At 34.2% G+C, this 21,723-nt stretch overlaps 2 protein-coding genes across 4 annotated transcripts in view; one reads left to right on the top strand and one right to left on the bottom strand.

The window, feature by feature from the left end:
- Positions 1 to 21,723, bottom strand: part of LOC102527007 (olfactory receptor 2B2) — a 187,042-nt gene that overhangs the window by 37,914 nt on the left and 127,405 nt on the right. The window lies entirely within an intron of this gene.
- On the top strand, positions 165 to 1,109 carry LOC102534796 (putative olfactory receptor 2W6). Its single transcript, XM_006215377.3, has one exon. The coding sequence runs from the start codon at positions 165 to 167 to the stop codon at positions 1,107 to 1,109; it is 945 nt and encodes a 314-aa protein (XP_006215439.2).

Here is a 21,723-nt window from a genome sequence, read left to right as displayed (position 1 = left end):
CTTATATGGCCGGGCAGACGCTATTCCGATATTGGTTGGGTTGCTAGACCTGATGTCTTATATGTGTCTTTAAAATCCTGATATTCAATGGCTTTCAGAAAACATAGATTACATTTTCTTTATTTTATTCTTACCAGCTGTTCAGATGATGTGAAAGGAAAGCAATGGAAAAATCCAACGACAGCTCAGAGTATGGTTTTATCTTAGTGGGATTCTCTGATCGTCCCAAACTGGAGATGGTACTTTTCATAGTAAATTTTACTCTATATTCAGTGGCTGTGCTGGGAAATTCAACCATAATCCTTGTATGTATATTAGACCCTCAACTTCATACCCCAATGTACTTCTTTCTGGCAAACCTTTCCTTTCTAGATCTCTGCTTCAGTACTAGTTGTATCCCACAGATGCTGGTTAACCTCTGGGGCCCTGATAAGACTATCAGCTATGCAGGCTGTGTCGTCCAGCTTTTCTCTTTCCTTTCTGTTGGAGGAATCGAATGCATCCTTCTGGCTGTCATGGCATATGACCGCTACGCTGCAGTCTGCAAGCCCTTGCACTACATGGTCATTATGCATCCCCAGCTGTGTTTACGACTGGTGGCTGTGGCCTGGGGAAGTGGACTAGTCAATGCCATTGTCATGTCCCCACTAACAATGACTGTCTCCAGATGTGGCCGGCGACGAGTGAACCATTTCCTCTGTGAAATGCCAGCACTGATCAAGATGGCTTGTGTGGATGCTCGTGCAGTGGAAATGCTGGCCTTTACCTTTGCCATTCTCATTGTCCTACTGCCCCTCACTCTTACTCTTGTCTCCTATGGCTACATCGCAGCAGCAGTGCTGAGGATCAAGTCAGCTGCTGGGAGATGGAAGACCTTCAATACCTGTAGCTCCCACCTTACTGTGGTCTCCTTGTTCTATGGGAGCATCATCTATATATATATGCAGCCAGGAAACAGCTCTTCCCAAGATCAAGGCAAGTTTCTCACCCTCTTCTACAACCTGGTAACTCCCATGTTGAATCCACTCATCTATACCTTAAGGAATAAGGTGAAAGGAGCACTGAAGAAGGTTTTGGGGAGGCAGCAACGAGCAGCAGAGGTGTGCTAAGTTGTAAAGTCCTAAGCAAAATATTTTTTTCAAACACTACCATTTATTTTGTGCTTATAATAACTTAAGCCAATGTATCAGACGCTCTTGGATCTTTTAAGATGTGGATAAATACACTGAAGTGTATCCGGAGTCAAAGTGAATCAGCTATACCTACACATATTGTTGTATCTTTGCAACAGAATACTTAGTAAAAAGAATTAAGTCCCAGAAGAAAGGTGAAATGACTCTCATATAGATATAAAATAAATATGTGTTAAAGATTTTATTCAACACAGTTAATGAGGGAACCAGGCAAAGTAATAACCAGTTCAAAAAAAAAAAAAGACTCAAAAAGCAGAGATTTACAAGAAGTGAAGGAATGTTTGAAATAAATGTACAAGTGGAGGCAAAAATTGCTTCTTCCACTGTGGGAAAGGGAAGTCAATTAGTTTCTACCTGACAGAACTCAATTTGCATGTCATACACAAGAACTATTTTGCTTGGCTATCAGTTATCTATAATTTACTATGTTGTAAAATGCCTGCCACAGAATCAGAATCAGATAACCTGGAGAGGTATCATCTAGACTCTAGACAACGTATAATTTTCCACTGAAGTATAAATTTGTCCCTTAAAGCTCAACTATATATCTTACTCATGTTATAAAACTGAGTAGTCTCAAGCTTCTTACATACTTGTAGGTATTTTCATCCTGATTTTTTAAATAGCGAAACTTTGGTTTATAGATTCTGCATAAATGAACCTGAGTCACACAGTAGATAACTGGAATTCAAAAGCGGTGTGTACACATCTGAGCCTCTGTTGATAGCCACCTTTGTTATAGAGTGTTTAGTGCATGTCAGATGACCTTGTTTTCTTGTACAATCCTTTAATCATTCTGGGTATGCTATAGATCCTATAAAACTCTCACCATTTAGAAGCTCACTAATTTTTCTTTAACTGTTAATACCACATCATCCCTTCCCACACTGTCCCATGAAAATCCCCTGTCTGAATCTTTCCCATGCTTCAGTGGTCAGCTCTAACACAATATTTTTGTAAAATTATCTGGGACTCTGATTTTAAAATGCTCTGTCACTCCTTTTAAACTATCACATTTTTATACAATGAAATAACAGTTCTTCTAGTTAATATACTATATTTATATGTTTTATATATTCTTATTAGACTGTAAGTTTCTTGATGGTAGAACTATTTTTTTAATCCTTCTTAGCACCATTTCAGGTATTAAGTTGTTGTTAAGATGCCTTATAGATAGTAAGTGATCAATAATAACTCAAGATGATCATTAATTTTAATTGATTAATTATATCCAGAAATTATTCCTTCATTTTATTTGATGCACTGTCTAAATCTTTATTCTTCAACATTATGATTGAATCTATCACAATATTCTGTTTGAATTTAAACTGCTATCAGATGTTTCATGCTTTTTTTAAATCAATTAAACATAAACTCCATAAAGAGAGAGAAAAAAAAGTCATAAAGGAATCTCCATGGGTATGAAAAATCAGCCCCAACTTTTGGGGAACAAATTTTTTTTCCCTAAATATCGATCTTAAACTCAAGGAGAATTGCTATGAATTCTGCCATGGTCTAGAGCCTGTTTTGACAGTGACAACAAATCAGAATTTTAAACCTCTTCAGTTGACATAAGAAAGGTATTCCTCCCCTCCTCATTAAAATTATTTTCTTGGATACAATGCCCTCAAAGTCCCCATTTCATTATTCCTTATTTGTTACCCAATTCTCATTGTTAATCAATCATTAAAACAACTGAAAATATTTTTTAAAGCCTCTATAAATATGAGTGGAATAATATATGTTTGCAAATCATATAAATGCTGGAAAGTTAGAAAATGGCCTTTGTGGAAGTCAGTGGGAATGATTATGTACTACTGAATTTGACACTGAAAATGGAAATTACTCTTAATGAGTATATGGATGTTTAAGTAGAAAATATGCTTTAAATGAACATCATTGTTGTCTCTGGTACAGTTGCATGTGCCTTTCTCAAGGCACTGAGATTTAAGTTAGGTAACACCTAGAATTCTACTCTTGGGATTACATAGCCCCCCCCGCCATATCATGTGTTATATAGATCTGATGATTTCCAAAATAGCCTTTACTTCTATGCTTCTTTTTCTTTTGTATTTGTTTAAGAAAATGTCAATAGTAACTTAATATCTTAGAAAGGCACATTTATTTTGCATATTCTGTATTTTACAGAATATTTGTCTTGAAATAATTTATTGGGTATAGTCTATGACAGAATCAAAAAAAGTGTTTATTTCACTGTGAGAGGACTAACATCCAGTTAAAATAATTTAGAAAGGTATAACAGAACAAATTTAAACATAGAATGACTATCATACATCTATTGTAAAATAAGTTACATGGATTGTTGATCTTATATGATCTCCCTTTTACTCCTGGTGTACTCCCTATAGACATGTTCAGGATTTTTCACAGCAATTTATCTACCCTGTCTCTACTGTGACAGAAAGAAATTCTCTTGGACATTAGAAGTTTTTACTACCTTTAGACGTGCTAAAAAAAATGATACACAAATTCAAACTTGTTTCCACTGAAGGACTTTGTTGTATTAGGGGATCACTTTTTAAATGATCACTCAAAGGAATGAATCCATAATATGAAAATATCAGTCATCATTGAGGCTTATTAAAAATAATATTTATCAATTTGAGGAGGGCTCACAAAACTCCACAAAGACATAGCTATTCACATCCATTTATGTGAAATTAAATTAAATATCACAATTATAATTGATAAGAAAATTTAAATTAAAAGTATATGTACTTCTTAAATATAAAAAGTAACTTCTTTCTTCTGGTTTCTTGTTTGAAATACCAACATTTCCTTATGATTATGAAGAAAAGTCAAAAAAATTTTTTTTGTTTTGTGTAACTAACAGTTCCTAAAATTCCAGAATTGACTGGCTAAATGAAAAACAAAAGTCTATATCTACCACTATTGTTTCTACCATAATTTGTAATGCCGTCAACTAGTGTCATTGCCATGCAAACTATGCCTTGTATTAGGGAAGTATGGCAGCCTTCTTTAAAAATATTATGTAAGAGCTCCTGAAAAGACCGTACTCTTTAAAAGAAGAGTAAAATGAGGAATTTAATTATTCTATGACATCAAACACATGCTTACCTAAGAAAACAAAAATGTTGAACTCTTTTTAAATTTTTTAGTCAGGTGATTTCTTAGGGACTTCACATGGGCATCTCTATGTGAATGTTCTGGATGGTCACCATCCACCAGAGAATGGGCCCACTGAGCTGTGCCATTTCTTTTGACTAATATTGTAGGAAAGGAAAGTGTCTAATTTGTAGGTTTGAAGGTGCTGAAAGACAGAGGCCCGTCTTAGTCCCCAAGACTGCTTCCTGCTGTAACTTGCAGTGGTGAAAACAAACTATAGTTATCTTTTTGCATCAATTTTCTGACAAAGGTGGCCTGAGAAGTCAGTATCAGTTAAGTCAGAGTGGCTGATAGTGTTGTTCAGAACATCTATGTCTTTACTGATTTCTTGCATATAGTTCTATCAATTGCTGAGAAAGTAACTCATATGTATGTTAAAATATTCACCCATGGCTGTGGAATTGTCTATGTCTCCCTTTAATTTTGCCAAATTTTGCTAAAAAGAAAAAATGACACGGTGATGTTTATTCTTGTACGTTTGAATAAAAATGTCACTTGACATATTTTGGCAAAATAACCTGTAAATTTATTGCATTCAAATGCCGATGAATCTTGATAATGACCATAAATTATATATGTTTAAAAATGTAGGATCCTAAATCTTATATAAAAAATTACCCCTAACCCTAATTCTTTGAAGATTGATCAAATTAATTGCATAATTACTCAAAGGAGTAATTATCTATCTATTCCTGGTCACAGTGGGGTAGAACGCCTTTAAGAATGTGAATAAACAATATAAAGATTTCATGTTTATAACATTTTTCTGACTTAGAGATCACATTAAGCCCAAAACTGACTTTCAAATCACTGTGAATGATCAGTCCAGATGGTGTAAACTTTATATTTGATTCAAACATCTTATGATTAAACTGTCTAATCCTTAAACACCTCAGTCCAGTTTCTCATTTGTATGCTGTGATATCTTTTTTATAGGGTGGGTGAAGGTTTTCACGACATTATAAGACACCCCAGAAATTATGAAAACTTTTTTACTTATGGATAGACTCCTGTCATTAATTTTCTTATGGTGGATATAATAACTGTTAGCATCCAGATTTAGTCTTAGGCTTTAGAAAATATCCCTGTCTTTCCCATCTGGTCTTTAACATTTATTTTCCTTCAACAAAGAGTAATAAAAAGAGCATAGATAGTTTAGTTACTTAAAGTTGGAGTTGAATCACAGCTCTGCCATATTTTAAATATTTTACTTAAGCTACTTAACTTCTTTGATTCCTAGGTCATTTAGCTGTAAAATATGAATTATATAAATCAAATGGGGTTGTTTTGATAGTTATTAATACTATGTTTGCATTAAAGTAATAGTTTGCTTTAACTACTGAAAGGCAAGGACAATTGTGTAGGTATTTGAAAGCATATATGACTGAGAAGAGTGCCAGTGAGGCAGTCTTACGTGTGGTGGGCAGAGAGGAGGGCAGTGGACTCAGCCATAGACAGGGAGGATGACTGCAGCCCCACTAATGTATCCTTAGGTTAAGGAAACATACAGCTTCCTCCAACTAAACAGAAATAATTCTCAGATTTTGATCTTCCTCCTTAAGTTGTCACAACTCTAAATAAACAAATGGTTAAATTGCCCTAAAATGGTTTCAGAAAGATTCAAAAGCATTGTCAAATTACTTTGACTTTGAGCTTATATATTTTAAGTCTATATACTTAAGTCTGTGTATTTAAGTCTATAAACTTTGCTAATATTATTTGCAATGACTTGAGCTAATTTAATCTTCCTATTTTAATTCTCCACATAAAAACTCTGTAAACTGAGCCATGATAAGTGCCTCTCATGATACTGACTGACAGCAAATATTCCAACCTGATTATATTATATTAGTTTTAGGGAAACTGCTTTTGGTAGGTAGAAGGAGTATAGTCAGACTAAATTAATCTTCAGAAGTCGTTGATCCCTAAAAACTTTCTGAATTATCTGAGGAATAATAAATATTACTTTTTTTGAGGAACTGTACATTTTTGAGGAAAGTCTTTAGTGTGTAGTATCAGCTCTGTGAAAAAGAATAAAAATACCAGACCTCTGCAAGTCCCCTGGGAGAGACACTCTAGACCCTGCCTTAATTTTCCCTCAGGTTTAACAGAGAATATAGTAACAAATATGAAAGGTGATACCATTAATGATCCAGTAATAACCCACCCTAAATGCACCACCACCACAGAACAGCCCTGGGCCACAGACACTTGTCAGTTTGGGCTCAGGAGAGGAGTCCCAGGAACTTGGGTCCTGGGTGACATCTTCAAGAAAATAAAGGAAACATGACATGAACATTTGGTTACCTCCTGAGTTCTGGAGTCTTAATAAGACTCTAACCTACTCAGTTCCTCATTAGTTGTTGTGATTACTGCAGAAATACCTCCATTATTTAAGACAGCCCAGTGCCTTTATTTGCTCCCTTCGATAGCCTTCTCTTTAGTTTATTGTGTTCTTGGTTGTTGAGTTATATATCTATTACCGGGTCCTCTTATTTTGACCACATGGTCCTATTATAATGAAAAATGAGGAATTATAGGTGTTAAGCTTCCTTTTGTCCAACAAAAAAGGAAATATGTGTTATACATGTGTGTGTGTGCATTTGTGTGTAGAATATCTAGAAAATGGGCAGCTGGAGGCGACGTGGAAAGAGGAGATGTTTGAGTAAATAAGAGGTGGTGGCTCCCTGGGATGTCTTTCCTGCCAACATTGACAAACATACCTTGGGAGTGAGACAAACTATCCTTCTACTTCCAATAGTTTATAGACCTCCCTCTCCTCTTAAAGCCTCTAAGGAGTATAATGTGCATATTGTGTTAGTTCATGGTTCCAGAGGGCCTCTTGACCAATCGCTACTCCCAGGAGTGGGAAACAATGGAAGGGTAGAAGAATGAACTTCAAGGACTTCTGGTTTTCCTTCTTAAACTCAGAAGTGATACATAATTTTCATTCTTTTCATCACCCCTAGTTTTTCACCTCATTCATATAACTTCATAAATGTTATCTTCCAAGTTATTAACTGACTTTGAAAAGCCCAAATTATTTCATGATTTTAATGTTAATTAAATAATTCAACAAATGTTAATTTATTAGATACTGCTAAAAACACAGTGGAATGCAATTACCATGTTTTCTGCTGTCTTGGAACCACTAGACCAGTGTGGGAAAAGACAATAAAAACACAAACCCACACATAAATAATAATTATAATTTGCCATAACAGCAATAGTAATAGTAGCTATGATGTATGATCATGAATGTACTACATGCCAGGAACTGTTTCAAGCTCTTTATATATTAAACTAGTTAATTCTTACAAAAATATATGATTTAGGTCTTGTTATTTTTGTTATTTTTACAGATGAGGAAATTGTGGCATAGAAAGGTTAATTAATCTGATCAAGGGGAAAAGACACAAATTGCCAATATCAGGTATGAGAGATGTGATGTCACTACAGATGCTATAGATTTTTTTAAGATAGTTAAACAATCTTATTATAGAATAGGAAAATTTCTTGAATTACACATACTACCAAAAACTCACTCAAGACGATTCTGAATAGTCCTGTATCTGTTAAAGAAATTTATTTTAAAGCTAAACCACCTTAAAAAGCTTCTCACAAAGAAAATTCCAGGACTTTATGGTTTCACTGGTGAATTCTACCAAAGTTTAGGTAAGAAATAATACCAATTCTACACAAACTCTTCCAGAAAATTAAAACAGGCTTATACTTCTGAATTCATTTTTTGAGGCCAGCACTATTCTAACAATAGAACCAGAAAAAGTCATTAGAGGAAAAAATAAAATAATACTCAATGGTGAAAAGTTGAAAGCCTTCCCACTAAAATCTGGAACAAGACAAAGATGCCTACTCTTACCACTTCTATTCAACATATTATTGAAATTCCCAGCCATAGCAATCAGACAAGAAGAAAAATTAAAATAAAAGTGATCCAAATTGGAAGGGAAGAGGTAAAATTGTCACTATATGTGGATGACATGATACTATATACGGAAAACCCTAAAGATGCCACACAAAAACTAGTAGAGCTGATAAACAAATTCAGCAAAGTAGCTGGTTACAAGATTAACATACAGAAATCTATTGTATTTCTTCATACTAACAATGAAATAACAGAAAAGTAAAAAACAATCCCTTTTAAAATTGCATCAAAAAAATACTTATGAATAAAGTTGACCAATGAGGAGAAAGACTTATACGTGAAGAGCTATAAAACATTGATAAAGGAAATTAAAGATAATTTAAAGAAATGGAAAGATATTCCATGTTCTTTGATTGGAAGAATTAATATTGTTAAAACGGCCATACTACCCAAAGCTATCTACAGATTTAATGTGATCCCTATCAATCTACCCATGACATGTTTCACAGAACTAGAACAAATAATCCTAAAATTTATATGGAATCACAAAAGACCCAGAATTGCCAAAGCAATAGTGAAGAAAAAGAACAAAGCTGGAGGAATAACCCTCCCAGACTTCAGACAATACCACAAAACTACTGTAAGCAAAACAGCATGGTGCTGGCACAAAAACAGACATATGGATGAATGGAACAGAATAGAGAGCCCAGAAATAAACCCACACACTTACGGTCAATTAACCTTCAATAAAGGAGGCAAGAATGTGCAATGGAGAAAAGACAGTCTCTTTAACAATGTAAATCATGTAAATCAGTGAAGTTAGAACACTCCCGCACACCATGCACAAAAATAAACTCAAAATGGCTTAAAGAAATATTGTTAACACCATTTGCAGCAACATGGATGCTCCTGGAGAATGTCATTCTAAGTGAAGTAAACCAGAAAGAGAAAGAAAAATACCATGTGAGATCGCTCATATGTGGAATCTAAAAACAAACAAACAAACAAAGCATAAATACAAAACAGAAACAGACTCATAGACATAGAATATAAACTTGTGGTTGCCAAGGGGGTGGAGGGTGGGAAGGGATAGACGGGATTTCAAAATTGTAGAATAGATAAACAAGATTATACCGTATAGCACAGGGAAATATACACAAGATCTTATGGGAGTGCACAGAGCAAAAAATGTGACAATGAATATATATATATGTTCATGTACAACTGAAAAGTCATGCTTTACACTGGAATTTGACACAACATTGTAAAATGATTATAAATCATAAAAAATGTTATACTGTTAAAAAAAGAAATATTGTTCATGTTAATCAAGGACTTCACTGATTGATACAGAGTTGAACGATTCTCTAATTTTTAATAATCTTTATGCACCTTTTTTAAATTCTTTCCATCTAATTTTCATTCATTCTAGTTTATTTATTCCTTTTTCAAGATCATACTAACCAATTGTCTATTTCATGTATCTTTTCAACAGAAAATATTAATTATATGGATTATTTTTCATTTTTACTTTTATTTCATTAATTTTGCCATTCTTTCTTTTTTCTTTCATTAAATTTTTCTGTTCTTTTTCTACCATTTTGAACTGAAACTTCAGTTCCTTTTTTTTCCCTCTGGCTGGTTCTTGTCAAAAGGATTTAATGTATAATTTTTCCCCTGAAAGTCCCTTTGGCCCTATGTAACAGATATATGTTTATATGTAATGGTTTATCTTTCTACTTCACATAGATTGTAACTTCAATTTTTATTTTCATGCAAAATTTACTCTAAAGTGTTCTTCCAAATTTTTTAGGTTTAGTAGCTGCAATAACTAATTCAACCTTGGTGAGAGGCGGCCCCTATTGGGCCCATGCATACGTCCCCTCATCTGTAGTTTATGCTTTCCTGGGTGGTCTTTAACATTTGATACAAAGATGCATACACTGTGCAGCCATACTTATAGATTCATTCACATATTTATTCTTCAGACCTCCTTGTCCTCAAATTTCCAATCTTACTCTTTTCAGGTTCTTGTTAAACCAGCCAAATCAATTCAACCCTGCCCAGGAATATAGTAGGTACTTCCCTCAGACATATTTTCTTAATATGAAGTGTATGACTAGATGGGCTGCCTGAATCTCTGCCCGTTGGGAAGATCACCGCTCACTAGCATCTTGCTGGGATACCCCTGAGTGGGGGTATATATCAGCAGCAGCCCATTTTTGGCTCTCATCAACATACCAAGCTGACTTATCTGTTAACCAGATCTGTGTTTCCCTCTTGTTTTAGGTGGCCCTAGTGAACCCTCCATAAGTTTATTGGTATAAGCTGAGAGAAAGGCAATGGTGAAACAAAAGTAGATGATACAGGAATGTAGACTACCTATTTGCCCCAGACCACTAGACTCTTTAAAATGTTATTGATATGCTAGAACTCTGAATCTTGTAGGTTTATCTCCCACCCTCTGGACTACATGTATCCTAAGGAGCAACTAGAGTAGTTGCCACTTCCTTCTCATCAGGCTGATTAACATAATGTCATCAGCACGGTGAACAGCATATGCTTAAGAATGTCCAGATGACGACAGTCCTGTCAGGCTCTACCATCAATGAGAACAAAGAAGTTAACATAGCCCTAAAGCAAACTGTGAGTGTATACTGTTATCTATACCAAATGAATGCAAACTGCCTCTGAGAGTCCTCATTTATGGGTATTGATAAGAATGCATTTCTATCAATGAGATCAGTGCATAATAACTACCAGAGTGTGTGGATTTGTTCTATTAAAGATATCTGTCACAGCAGCTGCAATGGTGCTACCATTTGGTGAAGGTTTCAGCAAGCTATTGTCATCCACCATAATCCATCTGATTTTTGCAGGAGCCCTTCTGGTGAATGAAATGGGGATATGATGAAAACCACTATCTCTATACATTTAAGTGTTTGAGGGTGATACTAATCTGCCACTCCACCTGTGATGTGCTCTTGATTGTAGCTGAGGCAGTTTAATGGACCTCCATTTAGCCTTTTGTACCACAGTGTGCCTTAGTCAGCAAGCCAAGACCCAATGGGAAAGCTCTGTCATCTTCTAAATATATACCTTCCAGATACTCTCACAGACTGGGAATATGAACACTGCATGGATCCACAGGCCCAGTGAACTCTGAGATCGATACAATAATGTCTCCCCAAAGATGTCAATAGAATCTGTGAATATGTTACCTTATGTGACAAAAGGAACTCAGCAGAAATGATTAGGGATGTGGAATTTGAGATAGGAAGATTATCCTGAATTATCCAGGCTGGCCCAATCTAATCACACTAGTATCAAAATCACCCTACTCTAGAGAATCTTTCCCAGTTGTGATCAGAGATAGCTGCAATGACAGGAGAAGAATCAGAAAGATACAACATGAGAGACACTCAGCCAGATGTTGTTAGCTTTGGTGAAGAAAGGGGGCGATTAGCCAAAGAATACAGGCAGTCTCTAGAAGATGGAAAAGGCAAGGAAAGAGACTCCCCCTAGAGCTCCAGGAGGAATGCAGTCCTTCTGACACTTTGATTTTAGCCCAATGAACCTATGCTGTACATCTAACCTATAAAACTCTAAGTTAATAAATTTGTTGTGTTTTAAGCCACTAAGTTTGTAGTAATCTGTTATAGCCACAATGCAAAACTAGTACAGATCCATTCTGAGATGAAACTTAGGCCAGGACTTCATTCATCAACTGGTTCATAGGTTGCTCCTTTCTGACAGAGGGTCCATGACAGTATTTGTGTTTGCTGGTATCAATGTTATCTTGGCCCTCTCTACCCAAAAATCCTTGAAAACTGAGAATTCCCACTTTCACAGTACATGGTCATTCTGGTACATGACTGCAGTGCCATTCAGGGAGGAACTGGGGAAACTGTTACTGAAGACCAATACAAAGCTTCAATTTATATGAATGCTGTGTCCTTCTTCAGTGGGAACTGGTCTCTTTTTAGTTCCATGATCTCTTCTTATTCTGGGTACTAGCATATATCTGGAAGCTGGGCAAAGGATGCTGATTTTAAAAAATGAAGGCAATTGCTACTGATCGTTTTATGTCAGTACCCCTTGGAGAAATGGCTAAATCTAGAGCTGTGATAGGAAAGTATAAGATAAGCCTGGATATTTTGTGCTACAAAGCAAGGAAGTGTTCAAAGAATGATGGGGACATAGCAAGAGGACACAGACATGAGGCTATATAAAATGCTCATATTAGGGGAAGCTGGGTAAAGGGTACACAAGAATCTTCTGTGTGTATGTTACATCTCTACTATAAATATACATTTTTTTCAAAATAAAATCTTTCTTTAAAGTGGACATAGAAGCTAGGCTGAAGGAGTTCTCACTGAACAAAACTGGAATTATTTGAACATGAAAATGAATAATGATATTAATATATTACAACCCATTGAATAAATAGGAATCTATATAGTTAGGAAGGAAGAAAGGAAGGAAGGAAGGATGGAAGGAAGGAAGGAAGATTTTTCCTTATAGTGGAATGTCAACTAATAACTGTAGAAGGAATGACAGAATTAGAAAGTCATACTTATAATTAATTCAGCCAGGAAACATCAATAAGTGCTAAAGTAAGCAGGGGAAGTTTACTGAGGAATGGGATATTTGCATTTTACCACCTCACAAAATACTTCTTAATTACAGTAAGAAAGAGTAGTAACTTTACAGTGCAGAAACCTGCAATACCCTACTTTAATGAAATGATCAAAGTTCTTATCATCTGTAATGGGCCAAACTGACATCATTTGCCTTCCTAATATGAGCAAATGAGAACACAGCATCATTTCTGTGATTTTTCTGCCTAAGATGTGTAACCTATCTAATTATTAAGAAAATATCAGATAAACCCACACTGAGGAATTTGGGTTATTTTATAAAATAACTATTCTGTACTGTCTAAAGGTGTCAAAGTCATGGAAGTCAAGTAAAGACTGAGGAATTTTTCCAGATTGAAGAAGACTAAAGAGACATGAGAAATAATTACACAATACATGATCCTAGATCGGATCTTTTTCTATAAGCAATATTATTGGTACAGCTGTTAAAATTTGAATGGAGTGTGTGAATTAGATGACGCTAATATGTAAATGCAAAGTTCATAGTTTTGATAGTCATTTGTGATTATATCGAAGAATGACCTTATTTGCAGGAAATTCATTAAGGTATTCGAGGGAGCAAACTGCTCTCAAATGATTCAGGAAATAGTTATTTGTACTAGTCCTACAGCTCTTCTACAAATTTGAAATCATGACAAAACTAATAAAGTTTAAAAAAACTTCTGGCATCTAAAAGAACACTAACTCTTTTAGAGTGGTCGCAGGCCTGCCTAAGTCTCCTCAGCCTTAAAGACGAGCTCAGGGAGAGCTCTTATCATTTCGCCTTATCCATAATCAAAGCAAGTGCCCCCGCCCCCTCCACCCCCAGACGCAAAGTCTAAAGGAAGCACAGATGTTAGTTTCCTTACACATGTCCCACTGCTCTTCCTTTTTGGACAGGACAGCAAACTTGTCTAATTGCTTCAGTGGAATATATATTCCCACAGGCTTCAGAGAAGATAATAAAATATTTTTAGTTCTCCAATCTGAGAAGTTCAGTAACATTTTAAAGTATAAATGGTCTTTATTACTTCAGAATAGTCCTTTAAGAGTCTGAAGCTCTGATCTCAGACTCCTGGTGTAGGATATGCTGAAGCCTACCATAGGCCTCCGGATGGCTTCGCAAATGGAAAGTGAACCAATTTAACAAGAATCAAGTCGAGGGTCAAAGTGTAGGTGTAAACCACACACTTGCTTAGCGAGTGGTTGCCCTTTCACATCGGCCTCCTGGTAGGCTCTATCTGGGCAGGTTCGGAAGCAAGTTTCAGAGTAAAGTCACAAGTGGGCAAATATCCTCAGGAACAGAGACCACTAACCAGCTTCCAAGGACTCAAACTGATGTTCAGAAGAAAGAAAAGTAGTGAGAGGAGAAGAATTAGAATAGAAGTAAATCCATTTCTTCATGGATACTTTAAGAGAAGGCAAGTTTTATTTTAATTATTTAATTATTTTATGATAATAAATTTTTTTCTTACCCTGATCTACTTGTCTCTTAACCATAGAAACATGATTGGCAGTCATACTTAATAGTATTATTAATGGCTATATTTTCCTTTGACATATCTAGGAAAAAAGAGGGCAGTAGGGACAACTGCATAAGGAAGCAAATACTGGACTAGAGTATAACTTTTAATGTAGTTGATAATAGATAATCATAGAAGTATAATTCATGTAGACTAATGAAGTACTAAAAATCCATGCTTATGAAATTCTAGATAAATTTCAGATTCGTGGATTCCAACACAGAACTTCTACCCAAACTTCAGGAATTCTACACATTCACAATTAAGAACTATGAACATCATAACAACTATGAACTGTTTTTAATTATGATGTCAGAAATGTATACTTATACTAAAACTCATCAGTTTTCTATTTTTCTGACTATTTAGATAATGCTAATATTCTATTTGTAGATGATCCATGTGTATTGATACAACGTACGTGTATAAAACATGTTTCAAAATATTTTTTAGCTTGGAATACTTTGAGAAAACTTGATATATAAAGACAAAATCTTCCAGACATTTGAAAAATCTATCAATAATAACTGCTTCATCCCGTTGGATAAATTTCTATCAGTTTAAGATTTCATTAATTCAAGCTAAAGTGGAATTAGGGTCTTACTTTGATATTGAGAGTCCACTGATTTTATTGTATGCCACTATTCTTATCTCTAAACAAGGACTAGTAACTGTATCTTCATATCAATCTGTTTTAAGAACAAATTGATGATCTCAAACTTCTTAAACAGATTTTAATTTATGTACCTCATGTGATCAGTGACTCTAATCATAAGCAAATGCAAAATAAAATAAACCAATTAGTAAAATACTTTCCCAAATCTTTAAAACATTCTATGGGTCATATTGTCTTAATTTGTACCTAAATGGATGTCACTTTAATTTAAAAAAAAAATTGAAAACTTCCTAAAAGTTCTTTTTTTTCCCCAGGTAAGTAAATTTTTATATATTATATTCATCTGAATAATAGTGATTTGATAAGTTGGAAAGGATGCAGATGTCCATCTGCCTAATGGACCTTTTCACTAAGAGGTTCTGTAGAAACTTCATATTCACTTGGCCCCCAAATTAAATTGGTTATCACCACAATTCAAAGGTACCCCCTTTCCTTCTGTGTTCCGACTTTATTAAGCAACTGTGCAACCATACAGACATAAACTTGAAGACCCTGCTTCACCATCCTCCCATCTCTCATCTGATAAATCTCCCAGTGCTGCAGATTCTCTCTAGCATCGCTCGTCCGGCTATCTGTACGCTTTTCTTTACTGCAGCTTTCACAGGGTAGCAGATCACCAACATCTTTCATCTAGAGATCTGCGGCCATCTCATGGTTGTCTCCCACTTTCCAGTATTGCTCTTTTCTAATTCATAGCAGCCAGAGTAAGTTCTAAAATCCAAACTCAGTCATGTAACTCAATGCTTCTCTCTTTTTTAACATAAAGACAGAACTCCTTAACATGAACTACTAGACCAAGCATACACTAGCCTTGATTATATCTCCAGTCTGAGTGAATTTCGTTCCCTCATCACGCTGCACAATAACAAGCTATTTCAACTTCCCCCATGTGACACTCTTTTTCTTGACTCTAGTCCTCTCATGTTAAAGCTCTTACCTTGAGGTCCTACTTCTTCCAAGAACACATCCCTCATTCCCTGGGTTATAGGTTAGTACCCCATCTATGTCTATACACCTTCCAATCACATTATATGTCACACTCTCTACTATAGTTGCCATATTATTCTCTGAATTCCACTTTGGACTATAATCTCCATGAGGGCAAGGATCATCTATATATTGTCACATTATCCCCAGAATTTTGCATGGTGTCAGTTGTATGGTAGACACTCATGTTTTATTTTTCCCTAGATATACCTCAAGCTTTCATTCTGTACAAGTAGGACACCTACAGTTGACTAAACTGCCAAAAGCTTTTGAATAAAGACTAGACTGGAAACCATGAATGAATTATAAATAAGGAGAAGAGTATTAATGAAAAAGAAATTTAAAAATTAGGAAGACAAGCAATATTAATTTTTACAGATAGTAATAGAAAAAATAAGACTATAAAAGTGCAAATAAGACAAAGGGGACTTTGAAACAGACATTTTCTTCTCCCAACAATTATAATAAGGCCACTCACTCACTAACTCTATTTAAATGACACAGTGGGCTTCACTGCTCTAGTTCCAGTATACCACTTTGATGAAACTGATGACTGGAGATGAAGAACCACAGATACTGCATGTAAACACAACAAAGCAACCCTCTAAAACCCAGCAGTTCTCAAGCCACATGTGGCCAGGAGCACTTACAAGGAATATAACTTCTGTGATAATAATAAATCTTTGGGTATATGATATATTAGGCAGAATAACAAATATCTCACAAATTAACTTCTTTATCTTTACCCCAGATAAGGGATATTGTTGCTGTTGTTGTCATCTCACTGGACAGTTAAGGATACTCATGTGAATATAACTCGCCTAAGGTTACATAGCTACAAACCAGGGCTGAGCCTTACTTCAAATGAAGATTGATCTACCCAAAATGGACTTACCTACTATTCTTTGCTGCCTTTGTAAAAGTGAGAACATGGAGACAGATTAACGGTGGGAGAGCATCATCAAGGCAGAGTCATCCATCAGCACATTGCATCCCATGTTCCTAAATTTCAGAACCTACTTCATATCCAAATTTTCATACTAGTTCTTTAAATTTGTCTGGTCTTCTGAGCCTAACAATTTCCCACAGCCTTAACAATCTACATGAGAACTGAAGCTTTGTTGTCCCTGGGTTTGGGATGTACCTGGTCATGTCCAGAGTCAGTTTGCCTGACAGACTGAGAAAGTCCTGGTATGTAATTCAACAAACAAATTTAAAGTATACATATGTTTTGCTTGAAGTCTTTACCAAAATATAAGCATGTTGAAAGCTAATTTATTTAACCCCTTAAACAACCCTTTGAATTAGGAACTATTATTATGCCTATTTTACAGGTTATAAAATTGGGCACAGAGTGTTTAAGTAAATTGTCCAAGGTCTCTGAGCTACTCAGTAGCATTGCTGGGATGTGAAACCATGCTTCAGGGTCTGGGCTGATTACCAGACTGCTGCCTCTTTCTCAATTATCTGTTGGTCACTCAAGTAAAGATATTCAGAAAAAGTTGAATGTGCAGATCTATATTTCAGAATAAAAATCTAAGAGCTATTTAATTGATAAGCATCAGCATATGAATGGTATTTGAGTCAAGTGTAAAGATGGTATCAGAATAATATTTGAAGTAAGTTGGATCTAAAATATGAGAAGTACTAACATTCAAGATCTGTGCTTGGTAATACAAGTTATTCTTGATATTATTATTTTCTTTGTGTGACATACTAGAAGCATTTAATACTTTTGTCCATATCAATTTTGAAATGTTTTCTTGGATTCCATTTCACAATGGAATAGAAGAGACTTAACGGAATAAAAAAGAGAGAAAGAGATCAAGTTAATGAAAATCATTGTTACAGTTCAATATGGTATCCAATATAATTATACATATAGTTTCATCCTTACAATAATTCTGTGAGATGTGTACTTTACCATTTCTATTTCACAGAAAAGGAAATTGAAAACAGAGCAGTTAAATATCTTGACCAAGGTCATAAGACTGGTAAGGGGAGAGCCATGATTTGGACGATTGTTCCGATATACTACTGTGAGCTGTATATTTTATGTTTATATTTTTCTAAGTAACTAAATTGTAAATTTTGTTTTAAATGTATTACGCATTTAAATGTAATATGTATTTTAATAAAAATAATATATGCAAAAGTTAAAGTAAGAATAAGTACAAAAAGATCTGCCAATAACAGCAAAAATAATTTTATATAGTGTCTTCCAACACCAGTTTGTACACTTCAAGGATGAAATTTTTAACTCTTTCTCTTTAAGCTCAATTTATTAATTCTAGGCATGTACTTATATATTGATCCTTTGATCTACCAATTTTAGTGTCTGTTGTAGGTGCTTTACCTATACTATCAGTTTATTGTTATTGTCATTCTTCCGTTGATTGTGTAACTTTTACGATATACTCAAACTTCTATACCTTGCTTCACCACATTTAGAACTACTTCTTGCTTTCCTTCCACTTCTCCTCCTATTATATACCTCCTGGCTTTTGTCAGCAGTAAACTCATGCTTTGTCAAAATTGACCTTAGGTTTCTAACAACTCTAAGCCCAATAACAGGTAAAGGAGAAGCAGATTAGCAAAATTGAGTAAGAGAAATATCACAGTTCTCCCCATATGTCTGAGCACATTTCCACCCACCTGACACCTAATGAAAAGTAATGTTCAAGAAGTAAGAAATAAACAAACAAAATAGATTTAAAAAATTTTAAAAACAACAGTGACCAATAGAAGAATGACTAATAGTATCCATGTGTGTATATACACACATGCCACATAATATATTTTCTGGTTGTAATTATTGATTTAAAATATTTAAAATGCATCTAGATTTTTTGCATATTTTATCTATTTTTACTCTGTGATTATGGAAAATAAATTATGTCAGACTGTCTAATAATTTCAATTATAATCTTTTCAATCATTGTTTTAGGTTGTATTTACAATATCAATGTTTCCCAAAAAGACTATTTTTAGCATAACTTTGTCAGTAACATTGTTATGTTTGAAGTTATTATTTTTTACTTAAAATCCAGCAAACTTTGAACTAATTAATAACTGTTTTTTTAATTTGTTTAAGAAAACTGAATTTTGGTGACATATTCTTAACTTATCTTAAATAGACTTCTTTGACATTCTCATTTGATTGGGAATAAATCAGTGATTAAAGGACTCAGAGCACTCAACTGCATCCAACTGGGGTCATAAATAAATACATTATCTTTCTGTTTTAGCCCCATGGTGTTTAGAAACTTGATTTGAGAGTCAGACACGGATCTGAATTCCACATCTACATCTTCCCAGCTGTGTACCCTCAGTAAGTTACTAAATGCCTACCTTCAAATTCAGGTGTGAGGATTAAATAAGACAGTCCAAGAAAATACTTAGCACAATTCTAGGCAATAAGTGAGGGCTTAATATCATTGATAGTCATTATACATTAATTTGTGTGAGTTTTTGATGAATGTCTGTTTCTTCCCCTAGACTACAAATCAATAAAGTAAATTACTATCTTAGAAATCTTTTATCTCTGACATATAATACAGAGCTTGGTAAGTAATAGGAGTTTCATAAATATTTGTTGAATATGCAATTATTTATTAATATAAATATTTTCAGTAATCTTTATTCCTAAGGTCATATCTTGACTTCTCTGATCTAAGGTTGTATCAATATTGGGAGAGGCCTTTTAAAATCACTTAGAATATAACTTCCAGTCAAGTTTTCTTCTCAGGCCACCTATGCAACTCTAATTAATTTAAACTGAGTAAAACAGTTTAGTCTTTAGTAATAACACTGCTAGTAATTATACTCAAAATGCACTGTCTTTTTCAGTTCTCTTCTTGATCATGTATAACATAGACCTGTCTTTTCTGGTTTATAATCATAATAACTAACACCTAAAACATAGTTTATGGTGTGCAGTTCACAAACGTGTAATGGTGTGTAAAGATATCAGTGTGTATGAAGTACTGGTGTAGAGGTGGCGATGGAGATGTGATCCCTTCGCTCTCACCTGTCCCACCTGGATCTCATATTACACTTATTTGGTGAGAAAAGCTCACTAGTTATAGTAGGAACTAGTTACAGTGACTTTTTGAAGTGGTAACTGGTAGAGTCACAAAGCCCTTTAAGCACCTGAGGGAGAGGTGGCACTGAAAACTGTAAATCACATCAGCCCTGGGAGGTAATGATTTAAAGGGACAATACATAGAGTACTGAGCAAAAGTCTCTGAGTCAAGCACCATAGTCTGTAGATACAGCACAGGAAACATCTTTATTAATTTGAGGTGCTGAGAAATGTCCTGTTACACATAAGGTCATAAAATCCTCTTAGAGTGTTTTAAACTGTCTGATTTTGGAAGTGCTTTTGACACATTCGAATGAAACTAAAACCTTTACTTCTTCAATTATATAATGCAGTCAAAGGGAATCTTTGCTTCGAGGAATTACTGACAGGATTTTGAGATTTTTCCTGTACATATTAAAGTTTTTAAAAGCATTTGTTTATGACTTTTGAATAGATCCATTGCTTTTAACTATGAAAAATTGATTTACCTGGATTTTTTTCTTATTTGACAATTAGTTCTTTCTTGGAGACTAAAACAGCATATTTTTAAGGCAACATAATAGTATTCTCTGTCAATGTATTAAAGTTTATAAATCATATAAATTTATAAATGATATAAATGGAATTATATCATTCTACATATTTATAATTTTATTATATCATTTTATATAAATATAAGTTTCTATTTATATCAATGACTATATTTATTTTATAATTTGTCACTTAAAAAGTTGTAAGTCTGCCTCAGTTATATCCAGTTAAAAATATAATTATGAACATCATTCATAAAATGAAGAAATTGTTAAAATACAATATTCATTGAAAACTCCATAATTGTGTCTTCATAAAATTTCAATTTATTGAACATAAAATTTCAGTTTTATGAACTATGTGAGAATATAGTTGGAGGCAGGGAAAATAAGAACTTCATATAAAGGATAAAGTAGAAATAAGGATCACATCACTTACAAAAGAATTCATATGTTGTTATGGATTCAATTGTTAAGTATAAATTGAAAAGTGGTGCCGTGAATTCCGATAAGTAAAAATAAAATCAGCCTTTACCTTTATTTGCACTGGTATGCAAAGAATCACTTTTGAGTTCTATTGATAGACTTTCCTATGATCTCAGTGACAAATGTTTTCACAAATGCAATAAATGAATAAACATCAAAAAATTAATTAACCTCATAGGTAATATCAAATTTAAACAATATGAGATTTGGGGGGAACCAAACAATTGCCAAAGATTTAGGGGAAAATATACTGGGTTAGAATGCAGTAAAACAGGTACTTTTATAATCTTTCTAGCAAGACCTTTAAAATATTGGAAATATCCTTAATAACTAACTACAGAGAAATGATTAGAAAAATGATGACAAAGCTATAGCAATATTATGCAGATATTAATGATTATTTTTTGTAGAACTTTTAAAATCAAAGCAAATTTTCACAATGTACAATTGTGAAAGCAAATTTAGAATATAAAATGTATAAACACACCATTATTTAGGTTGTGTTAAATTACATATGCTCATAAGAAAAGAGTGAAAAGAAATAAATCAATATTGCAGTAGTGATTGTTTC

This window comes from Vicugna pacos, chromosome 20 (assembly GCF_048564905.1).
Source record: "Vicugna pacos chromosome 20, VicPac4, whole genome shotgun sequence".
Classification (NCBI taxonomy): Eukaryota; Metazoa; Chordata; class Mammalia; order Artiodactyla; family Camelidae; genus Vicugna; species Vicugna pacos.
This window is presented reverse-complemented; position numbering and strand designations above follow the sequence as displayed.